This window comes from Falco punctatus, assembly GCF_963210335.1.
Source record: "Falco punctatus genome assembly, chromosome: 7".
Lineage (NCBI taxonomy): Eukaryota > Metazoa > Chordata > Aves > Falconiformes > Falconidae > Falco > Falco punctatus.
The window spans coordinates 2,400,754-2,413,080 of NC_137587.1; the positions used below are offsets into that span (position 1 = coordinate 2,400,754).

Consider the following 12,327-nt stretch of genomic DNA (forward strand, 5'->3'; position numbering starts at 1 on the left):
TCTCCAAATCAAAAGGGGACTGCAAATGCAAGACAGAAGAAGAGGCACAGAGCAGGGAGACAGGTCTAAGTATACCTCACCTCTTTTGCGTGTCCCGGGATGCATTGTGCTGTTCAGGTACGTGACTGCACTCTTCTTGCGCTGCAGGGCAGAATATAACAATTTTTGTTGGCTAACATTTTTTGGCAACAACTACATGCGATAGCTGAGGAACAGCACTGTAGTACAAAGTGAGATTCCTGGCTGTTCTGTTTCCTGAAGCACCGCTTCAGAAAGGTGAGCTTTTTTACACTACTTCTGACACCTGGACTGCTTCAGGCTGATACGCAAGCTGACCTAATGGTAAGAGTAACACACGTGGCCACTTAACGTCAGAGTTACGCGGGAGAAGGCAGAAAAAGATGTAAGTATTTGAAGAACATCCCAATGTCTTTAGTATTTAAAAATCTGAGGGTCTTACCACCACAATGGCCTTTTGAATTATAAATGATAGCTTGCCTGTCTAGTTAGGACTGCGATAGCTTAGGAGGTAGCAACAAGGCAGAAAGACACACAAGCTCAGAATGAAAATACCAGCTTCCCCCAGCAAAAAATAAATACCTCAGGCTCAAAAACGGCTCCACTGTACACTGGATTTGCTGTTGTTCTTCTTTTCCTCTCTTGTCGCTTACTTTGGATTTCTTGTAAAACAAAGCATTCAGGTTAGAAAACAACGGGTCTCAGTATATAAAGTCCTCAGAATTCAGTTTGCATGTGAGGAGAGCTGTGACGATTTCTACAGAACAGCGATCATGCTTGAACATAGGCAACTTTGTTATACTTCTAATTTCTGAAGGTTTGAAACCTAAGAGCTGACAGGGAACATATACGGTGCTCAACTAATTAATGAAATGATTGCCATCTTCTCACACCCCCCACCTGAGACGTTTTAAACTCAGTCAGTGTAATTGGGATCTAAACCGAAAAGCCTCTGGTAACCCTGTTGATACTTAAAAATAAATACAGTACAGAAATATGCAAGCCATTGAAACCTTAGGCTGTATTTCACTGTATACGATTAAGGAGTTCAAATTACAAACCCAATTGTAATCTATTAACTCATTCACTACAGATTACAGTCCCATGAAATAAATGAAAAATCTCTAGATGTGGGTTACAGTAACATTATCCATGGTGTAACTTGGCAGATACAGGGGCTGTCCAGAAAACAATGGGATTATCACAAATTTCCTTCCTAACATCAGAGCATACACCTTCTTCCCAACCACTGATCTCTGCTTGCATAAGCAACTGCTTTGTTTCAGTGTAGTAAGAGGAATAAAGAAGTACGCACAACAAACTAAGTTAGACCAAGAGTACAGACATCCCAAATGTACTTCTGTGCAAGAAAACACTGCATTTAATCCAGAAATACTTTGGACCTGTACTTCCAATTCAGAACGGCCATGAAAGAGGAGTTCAGGAACCAAGTTAAGACATTTTTCCTACCTTCCAGATGGTCGTGAGTAACTAGTCCCAGAGACACCATGAAGGCAAGTTTCTGTGAAGGGGGAGAAAAAAAAGATAATGACAAATCCAACCGATAGGATGGGCTATGTCACTTAGGCCCTCTGAAGTCAGTTGACAGGTAAGTAAGTAACAAAAATGTTATTAGTAGTACTTTGCTTCTGTAAATCACTTTTCATTCATACCTTCAAACTGCTTTACAGGGGATAGACAGTAGTCCCATTTTCTAGATGGGAACCTAGGCTGAGATACAGGGAAATGCCAGTTGCTCGTGATCACAGAGTTGGCAGAGCTGGGAACAAGAAAGCAGTTTCTTTACTTCCAGTCCAGCACTGAACCAACTAAGTGATTGACTTTTAGAAAGTACCAACACAGTTTAATTGCCAGCAAAATATTGCTAGTTAAAGATCATTCTCCATATATTGTGAACTACAAGGAGCAATTCTGGCTTACATGTGCCTCTCGATAAGTGCTGTGGCTTCTTAAAGGATCCCAATTTTAATGCAGTAAGTGCACAGACATGTAAAAATCAATTTATTCTCTACAACTTACCCTCTATCAACTTATTCTCTTATTCTCTTCTGCTTATTCTCTAGCCTTATCAACTACTGCTGTCCAACAGGAATGTATAGAATGTTCAAATTAAGGAGACTTGAAGGAACAGAGGAGGGGAAAATGTTTTCTAAAGGGCTGAGTGTTTCCTTTTCTTCTTAAAAGAAAGCTCGGTGTGTTCTGATACCTGTGGATTTTCTTCTCGTTTTGGCTTCGGTGCAGCAGGTGGAGTAACTGTACGACTTTCTGTTTGCTTCTCTTCTGCTTCCACATGTGGTTTAATAGTCTGAAAAGAAACAGTGTTTCTCCCATTCAGTGATAAGAATGACTTTTTTCTTTACTTTGACTAGTAAGGCAAAACAAATACTTTTGCAGGTTCAGGAGAACAAGAGTTTAAAGCCGGCAGCGTACTAGCAAAGACTTAATTGAGGAATCTATGTGAAAGGAATATTAAATAAAGTGTTCTCCTTTAACAAAGGATCAAACAGCCTTACCACTGCATTAACCCATGCAGCCACGCAAGCAACAGAAGTAATCTTAAGAGTTAACTCCATTACAGAAATCACTATACAGTATGGGAAAACAGACACTTTAAGAACAAACATCTCATGGAAGACTTCCAGGTAGAAACCATTCCCCATGGCACATGCATTTTGTACTTCTCACTCCTCAGTCTTCATATGTCATAGAATTACGAATGGCTCAGATTCTGTCTCTCTGACTCCTACAATCACAGATGTTTCTGAAGCTTATTTCTTTTCCTAAGTCATAATCTTCTGCGATGATATCACAAACCCTGCATGACCCGGCCCACCTTTGGCCATGGCGTAGCTGTTGAGGCTACAAACCGAGTGAAGTAAGCTACACAGGGACAAACTTTTCTCCTTTATGGTATGGAGAAAATATAGAGAAAAATTCATGTTAAAACACCGCCATTCTTCTGAGTGTTTTTCAACAGCTGAATTGCCGGTAATTATTCAAAGCACAAATGAATATTGCTGGCATCAAAAGGAAGAGGCATCAAAAGTATGGTATTGTAGAAGTAAAACTTCAAATCACACGAAAAGGGAATGCATTGCTGAGTAACTCGTGGAACAGCCCTGAGGTACGCAAGAACCTCCTCATGAGAATTCATAAGCAGAACTGAGCATGAGCATAACTTTCATGCACATGATTTTCAGTCTCCATAGGTGACTTCAAAAGCAGAAGGCAACTTCAAGGCACGTTAGTCTATGAAAGAATTAAGTGAAAGGTATACTACTATTATTTATAGAAGTTACATAAATATTATACGTTCTAGATAGTGTGTTATATAGTACACGATGTTATACTGTGACTAATATAAAATATACAAAAGAGTAAAAAGCCGAACAGAGATTGCTTTACTTGAACTGAACGGCAAAGGCTCTCCGTTGCAATCCACGCTGACTAAAGGAATGTTTTATGATACAGAAGTCTTTTCTGGAGAGAGACTTTAAAACTAAACATCTAGAATTCTCTGTTTCTGAGGGCTTCCTTTCCACTCAATCAATCCAACTTAGTCACGGGGAGCTATCAGTCCTCGGAAGCTGAGTGAGACTGTTCTGCCTCCAATCAGAAGACTGCAAGATCAAGGAAGAAATGGCTACATTGATCGTATTAAATAACCCTATGATTTCACATAATTTTCACCTTTCATGTAGGCACCCTTTGAAAAACAGAAACACAGAAAATATTTTTCCAATGTTTCTTACAAGCCTGATATGAACATGGGATTTCAGTTTGTACTTGGTCTCCAAGATCCTGGAATACGGTCCTGCAATGTGGCGTGCTCATAACCCACTCAAGTTAAGACATTAGGGGGAGCATAAAAACACCGATGGTGAGAAACAGATTCCAACGGCCCATATTAAAGAAAATGGTAACTTCTACCCCAAGAGTTGCAAGTTGTTCCATGATTTGTACTGTTGCTGGAACATGAGTATCTCCAGTACCCACTGAAAATTTCTCCATGGTTGTCATCCTCTCCAAACGGGCACAGCAAAGCAACAAACCCAGTCTGTTGCATTAACAGCCACTTTCTTACCCGTACCTGTTTTTCAATGTTTGGTTTGCTGATCTGTACAGTCTGAGGTCCAGCGAGCCTGGTACCTGGCGCTGCTATCACGATGCTGGTGAGCTGTGCCATGGGGAAGGTTTTGGCTATGGTTGCTGTCTGCCCGTTAACTACACGAACTGGATGTATGGAGTTCTGAGAGTTGGGTAAAGAGGTGGGCGTGAACTTTGTCGTCAACATCACAGGCCTCTGGATAAGCTGAGGAGCTGCAAGCATTGGAGGAGGTGCTGGGGCAATAGGAATGTTATTTTGGGCAACTGGTTTAGGTCGAACCTACAAAAAAAAAAAAAAAAAAAAAAAAGAAAAGAGAGAGATTTGTGTATGACTATTTCAGATGCACTTTCTTACTTTCAGTTCAGCCTGTATAATCTGCAGAAGGTTGCTTGATTTTTTAATAGAATGTAATTTTTTAGCATAGTGTCCTAAGTATGCTATGAGAAGGAAAAGCCACATTTTCAAACCTACTTGCATACAACCCAACCACAACATCTGCATATGCAGTCACTGACCCTGAAATGGTATTTGGATGCACAGACACTTACATTGCAGGTTTATTGCCAAGTGCCTTATCTGTATCTAAATCAACATATCAGTTTTGCAAGCCAAAAAATTCATGTAATATTTACAGGCACAGCCAAGGCTCTCATGTTAAAAGTGTGTCTCAGGGCTTTATAGTGAGCCTCCAAGAAATCATGAGTAGTTGATTGTGCCCTGGAAGAAATAATTAAATTTTTCAGCAAATACCTGCTACCTTTGTCAACTCTATATATTATTTAGACACCTGAACAACCAATCTTGCTAAGTAAAAAAATTGTTAAGATTATACATTAATCCCTCATTGAAAGTGCTAAAGGCTACAGGTAAATGCAGTCATTACTCTTCTCTTCTTTCACAAGAAGAAGAGCCACGAGAATCTTCCAATAGTCCATCGCCAATGCTTGCTTGTTTCCTGCCCATTGTTAAGTTTTTACTTATCACATCATTACAGAGTATAAAAGTAGAATACATTACTCTGAAAATAGTCTTTTTCCTTATTTGATTCCTATTGTCCTATCCACCTTTAATATTCCATAATGCATTTTATCATGGAAAACTAGGTCACATTCCAACAGATCACACCATCTCCAAATCTTAATCAGATACCAGCCTACACTTTCCTTTTTTCTTTTGTAAAAGATTTAGACTTTTATTCACAGCACCACGTATTTCTTACAAATGAAATAGTTCCTCCAAGATGTCTTTTCAAATGAAGAAGTAATCTGTGCCTTTCCCAAACCATGGGAAAAAAAGTAAACCACAAGTTTTAGTGTCAGCTGCAAACAGAGGTCACCCTCCGTTGCAATGCAGGAATACCGGGGAACAATCTAGAGACATGTTGTTTTTCCTTTTTTGCTCATGACCAGCGAACACGAATTAAGGCAATTTAAGGCCTTGGGTGATACTTTGATTTTGCTGACACCTGTTCAGTGGGTTCATTTCACTTGATGTAAATAGGATCACATATGATCATCATATGCCAATTTTGTAATCACAGGCTCATGCAGGTTGGGAGGCAGCTCAGGAGGCCTGTAATGCAACCTCTGGCCCAGAGCAGAGCCACCACTAAACGCAGACCAGGTTGCTCAGGGGTTTGTCTAGACAGGTCTTGTAAAACTCCAAGGATGGAGCTTCCACAAAATCTCTGGGAAGCCTCTCCCGCTCCTAACTGCCCTCAAAGAAAGAACTGCTTCCTTATATGCAGTCTAAACCTTCCCTGTTCCGATTTGTGATCATGTCTGTAACTCTCCAGCCAAGCACCTCTGTCTCCATCTTCTTGTTAACTTCCTTGTTGATATTGGAAATAAAGCTGCTGCTAGGCTGTCCCCAAAACCTCTTCTCCAAAACTGAGCAAGCCCAGATCCCTCAGCCTCCCCTTGCAGGTCATATATTCCTGCCCCCTAGCCATCTTAGTGGCCTTCCTCCCCTCGATTCATTCAAATTTATCAACCAGGGGGTCCAAAGCTGCACACTGTATATCAGTTCCCGGTTTGTGATGGCTGAGGAAAGGTGGATAATCTCTTCCCTTAATCTCCTGGCTGTGGTCCTGTCGGTACAGCCCAATACGCTGCCAGGGCACACCGCTGCTTTAGCTACTGTCAACCAAGACCTCTGAAGCAGCGCTGCTCCCCAGCCAGTCCCCAGCCTGTGCCTACGCAGGGGTTAGTCCGTCCATTCCAGGTGCGGTACTTTGCCTTTTTCTGTGCTGAAGCTCAAGAGGTTCCTGCTGGCCCATTCCTCTGTCCTGCCTAGGGCCCCTGGAACGTCAGCGCTGCCCTCCAGTACTGGCTGCACCCTCAGATCTGGCATCATCCCTAAACACGTTAAGGATGAATTGTCTCCTCCACCAGGTCACCAATAAACACTGACAAAAATTATGCTCACGGAAAGTATCTCCTATCTATGCCATAATTAAGTTCCTTCTTCTATTGCTTGCTCTCTGTACACTCACCTGTGGAAGAAAATTTGGACGAGGAGTAAGTCTGGGAGGAGGGATGAACTGCGGCACTTTTATGGGCTGAGGCGTAGCCTGAACCTGCTGTAAGAAGGTAAGAGAATTCAGTAAGAGGAAAATAGCTTCAAAGTTGTTCAACAGAATCAACATCCCGAATGTATTTTCAGACCTGATGTCCCCGGTTTTCCACTTTGTAAATAATTTTTCACAGTAACAGGGTCCTCATTAGAAATACATTAAAGACAGCGCTAATGTTACTTGCCTGTTCCTACACACCTTGCTCCATATATTGAAGGCATCTTTCCTTTTAGGTCAACTGTACTAACTACTGTGCTCTGCAATCTAAACCCATTTCATTTGAAGATAACAAAAAATCCTATTTGTTTTAATAATTAAAAATCGGCTTTACGACAAACCGAAAAAAATAACCAAGACTTTGATGCCCACTATATGAACCACTGTCCTTTCATGCTGAATGGCACACAGGAGAACGAAAGCATCTCACACAAATATAAAAGATCTGGAAGTTACAACTCTTTTAGCAATATTAATGACACTGTGAGGGGCTCTTAACACACAACTTGAACATTCCACAGGTAGGCCACTCATTTGAAACATTTAAGACCTCACTTGAAGGCATCCTAAGTACTTGCCTGTTTGAAAGCAGTCAGATGGAGCTGCCACACGATTAACTTCTGAATAGCACTACTAGCTACCCTAAGTTGAGTACCCGGTGACATTCCCTGAAATTAACGTCCAGGTTAGCTTCCAGCCTTCTGTACTTCTGTCCACCCACAAAAGATTGCAATTTACTTCAAAAAGGTCCTATACCGATTAATTAATGCTTGGGAAAATAACTCTGAGATTTTTGATGAAATTTGCTACAGAAACATAAATCATGGACGATTATTAAAACAGAATCACCTCTCCAGACCGAATTAAGTTATTCAGCAAAGAAATGAAGCACAGATATAAAGGACAGATGAGAGTGGTGCAACGGATGGCACAGGAAAAGATAACAGTAGAAAAAAACTCTCCTCAAATAGTCTTCTCTATTCTGATTGCAAACATATGCCCCATTAGGAAGCAAAATTACTTCCATTTGTATTATTAAACTGCATTTTTTAATAAAGATAAATGTTTAGTGAAGCCTTAGCCTTTACTCCAGAAGCAAAATTTCCCTGTCATGATGCTATACAACTCCTGGTTCCCAGACCAAGAAGCCCATACAATCCAATTCTAAAACATTGCTGCTTTTATTTCTAGGTGGCTAACTATTCTGTGTGATACAACTAAAGCACTTTCCAAAATACATGCTTAAAGCAACAGGATCTGTATATATGTATGAAGAAGCAGTGAGTGAAGACATGGTAGTGGGCAGAGTTAAGTGATGTCTCTAACACCAGAGACTTCATCACGCAAAGGGCATGAGACTGACTCAAAAAAAAAATCTAAGATGAAGACCCAAACTGATCAAATGAAGAAAGTCTGACATCACCATTGCCAAAGAAAAGAGTAAGCATTCTGCAAAACACAGCCACATAGATTAGGTAGGGGTGAAACCAGTGGTACCTCCCCAGGACTAACAACTACTGACAGGGGAAGCTTTACACAGAGGTGGTGACAGCACTGATTTAATTCTGTTAAGTAAAACAGTAGTAACAACCCATGTAGAGAGCAAATGATTTTCTTGGACTATCATTTTAACAATGTTTACTAGTGAAGACTCACGACACGTCCCTGCTATTTTCCTTTCTGTGCAAACCCCAGTGTGGTTATTTTTTTTTCCCAACAGCCCTCTTGTAAACCAAACCCCCACACATCTGCAGGGCACACATATGAAACACTTACCAAAGTTACTGTGTTTTTTGCCACTATTTGGACTGCCTCAGCTCCTGGCCCAGTGACCTTATTTGTTGTCTGGAGGTTGACTGGTGCATTCTGTGCATCAGTGCTGAGGACCGCTTTCTGATTGTTGTTGATAGCAGTAACCATGGCAATGGTAGGTCTCTGACCCACAACAGAGGCAGGCATGGTCGCAGTTGCTGCTTTCAAGACGAGAGGTAGTGTCTTAGTGGTGATCATAGAAGCTGTAGTTACAGTTTTCTAAAGGAAACAGAAAATACACTGTAAGAGACAGAGACACTTCATATCAGACAGGACGGGGGCTGGTTAGCTAGAAACAATAGACAGCAAGAGAAAGAAAAGGCAGCACCGAGTCTAACCACCTACTGTTCAGACAAGCACATCATCTTACGCCTCTGGAAACTGGATAGCTAGAAAGGATTCATGTTTGAGGCACCTGTTGGGTCTACTTTAATCGTCTGCAGCATTACAGACTGATTCAAAGAAATTCCTGAGAAAATGACAATTAAGTGTAACTAGTGGCATATGTATTTTTGGACCTTTTAGTTTCACATTACTTCCAAACACGTACTGTCAATATCAGACCTATAAGGTGGAGGTTTATGAAACATACCAGCAAACTCGCTTCTCACCAACTAAAACTCAAATATTCAAATGAAAACTTTGTTTACAGAGATCCTCACAACCAGGAGAAGAGGGAAAAAAAACCCATTCATTAATTGGTTTCTTTAAGAACAGAAACATATTTTGATTTTGGCTATCCCAAAGTTTAGCTTTAGCCACACATACAGTTATTTAGCCTTTAACTTTCTTTCCTGAGAATATCAGTAGAGCTGCTCTGGAGGTGTAAGAGCTGGCTGTTAGTCTCCCCAGCTGCAGGCAATTATATTTAACTTCTGTAGAATGGGCTGGGTTTGGGACATATATGTCATGTCATGATTGCTCTTTGCTTGTTTAAAGAGAGTGGTTTCGACTCAATGCCAGCATTTACCTGAAATGCCTGAATACGCTATGCCCACAAACTCCAAAGTTAAAACAACTATAATTTCACCATTTTGTTTTAAAATGTACTGTCTTCTAAGATGTTAAGGGCAATGGACAACTGCGGATCTCTTTCAAAAAGCAACAAGGCAAGAGAGTGCCCATATAAAACCAGAACACAACGTACACAGAAAGCTCACGACAAGTGACACCCAACAGAATGCCAAGTGAGCTTATTTCTTTTTTCTTTGGTGTAAAAAAAGCTGTTGTACCAATGGCACCGCACCTTCAGAACAGTCAGTGGCATCATCAAATGCTCTTAGCATGAAATAACCACCACTCCCTCCTGATGTCAGCACTAGGCTCTACAACAGGAAAAAATGGAGAACTAGGGATCAGGCAGTCTTTTTTCATGTTCTGAACATGCCTGATTTAAACTGCTTGCTTTTAATTGCACAAGACCTTTCTCTTCCTTCTAATAAAGTATTTCCAGCTGGATTCTTCAGTATTTTCACCAATATCATCTCCTTAAACAAAAACGGTTTACCTTCACACCTCTAATTTCATAACGCCTAAACTACATCCCCTAACTGTAAATTATGCACAAGCGTGAAAAAAATTCAAACACTGTACAATGCCAAATCAAAGGATAATTCATGCTGCAATTTTATACATTTATACAAGATCCAGACGTTATTAACTTCTCCTTGTTGCAACATGAACAATTCCCTTAACTTTTCATCTGTGATACAAGACCTTCTTATCGACCTCTGCTGCACCTTCTCCAGGGCAAGAGGCTCCATTCCCCTAACGCAGTAACATTATTCAAGCTTCTCCAATGAGATGTAACATGGTATCATTTTCACAAGCATTACATTCATCCATAAACATTTTAAAGAAAAGTGTAATCAATCATGTAATACAAGACTGTGACTCTTTCAAGGGGTTCTATTAGGTCTGTAAGTACTAAAGAGTATAGTTTCAGTCAGCAGATCACAAAGCTTGAAGATCCCTGTTACTGTGCTGAGCATTAATTACCTTGCTTATTCTAAAAAGTTTTCAATGCATGAATTCATACTGAAGTGGCATTCATAGTAAGTCTGCATTATTTCACATAATAACACTGCAATAATATGACCTTTTAGCAGGCTTGGTGCTCTATGAAGATTTAAAAAGCCCTTCTTACTGGACTATATTAAGTATATTAAAATGTCACTATTAAGGCAGCATATATACGCTGATTCCTAAATTGAATTACTCTGAAAAGAACCATTGAAAGCACCGACTTTACTGACACAGCCTTGAAAGATGTATTATTTACAAAAGCAGGCACCAAAACACCTTCTAGAGAGACAAAAGATTTGACTTTTCTTTGCTGAAAGAGATTGAGGGGCAACAGGACAGAGGCACAATCTTAGATGCAAAATGTGTACAGAAGAAAGGGAGGTTACTTCAGAATTATACCAACATAAATAAAAATATGAAAGTGTTAAGGATAAAAGCTGGCTTATTTATTCAGATGAGAGGATGACCTGCCTTTCAGTTTGTAATTACTGTCCAAGTACAACTGTATCAGTGATAGTCAGAAGGGTGTAGCAGTTTTTTGACTGTTTCACTAGAGGGCTCTTTAACTTTGAACAAAACCTCAATTTTTACAACCCAGGAGATGACCTGGAAGTTAATGCATGAATGCCAAGTGTGGGATACGGAGAAACACATGAAACTGCTTTTGCAGTCATGTTCCCTGGCTGGAAAACAAAGACTGGTGATACAGCAGAGAGTGATCCATTGTTTGCCTAGAAATATTCTAGGACACAGTAATATTTACTACTTCGTTCTGTTTAAACTTTGATATTGATGTTGCTGCTCACAAACATCTTTTGCTTAGTTAAGTTTGCTCCATTTCTTCAGTTTTCTCAAGAATACAACTACCTAAGCCTCACAAACACATTTTCAGAGCACATCCAAAACAGTTTGCTGCGTTCATGAGAGAGCTAACAGCCCAACCATTTCTCCCCTCCCCTGCTTCCAGGAAAAGGGAAGACAAGAATCACAAGCGGTCAGGGCTGTGGCTGTGATTCACTGCAACGTGCAGAAAGTAAACTTCACAGGTGACTCCTGCCATCTGCCTACCCAGGCAAACAGGAGCAGCTGAGACTGCATCAACAGGAAAAAAGACCTCACATACACTTCTTTTTACAAAACACCTCCCTGCGCTTTCTAGCTGTTTTATTAGCACACTTTGGGGATTCTAAATATTTGAACAGGAGAAACTTGGAATTCCCCTGTCAGCAGAAGCAGGCCACTTTCTCTGGTGAGTGCTGGGATTATATCTCTAATCCTATACCGTACCGAAATTCAGTGTACCCTCCCAATGAAGACACTACTTTCTAAAACTCAAACATTGCCATTAACATAGCAAACTCACAGGTAAGTATTATACGATACAAGTTACATTGGATTTAAAAGAACCAAGCAGAAAGAAGAGGGAACCGTTCTCTTACATTTTGTTCACTGAAACAGTGGGCACTGTTAGTCTTTTAAAAAATGAAGTATTTAAATCACACACCTCATGTGTAAAGTCTTTACTATTTCTTGAGACCTACCGGGTACGGACAGACGATCTTTCTTGCACCTACGGAAGATAGGTTCATTTGCTGAACTTCCATTTATTTTTAAGAAAGGTGATACTGCCACCCTTCTTCTCTGTGAGGTTATGATTCAACTTTTAAACACTACCTGATTTTTTTTTACTCAGATAGGAGGTTATTGCCAAAAAAACCCACAAGACCCATATCTGCATCTGCATAGAAGGAGAAACTCATATTGGTATACT

At 40.3% G+C, this 12,327-nt stretch overlaps 1 protein-coding gene across 15 annotated transcripts in view; it reads right to left on the bottom strand.

Moving 5' to 3' along the window:
* Nucleotides 1-12,327, bottom strand: part of PHF21A (PHD finger protein 21A) — a 132,913-nt gene that overhangs the window by 15,234 nt on the left and 105,352 nt on the right. For 14 of the 15 annotated variants that reach the window (XM_080395937.1, XM_080395938.1, XM_080395924.1 and 11 more), the window contains 7 exons: nt 8,496-8,750; nt 6,642-6,728; nt 4,130-4,426; nt 2,246-2,344; nt 1,489-1,540; nt 601-680; nt 81-141 (listed from right to left, as the gene is read on the bottom strand). In XM_080395937.1, the coding sequence (XP_080252063.1) occupies nt 81-141; nt 601-680; nt 1,489-1,540; nt 2,246-2,344; nt 4,130-4,426; nt 6,642-6,728; nt 8,496-8,750 (931 nt within the window). The remainder of the gene's footprint in view (nt 1-80; nt 142-600; nt 681-1,488; nt 1,541-2,245; nt 2,345-4,129; nt 4,427-6,641; nt 6,729-8,495; nt 8,751-12,327) is intronic. The other variant, XM_080395925.1, reaches the window with a different exon arrangement.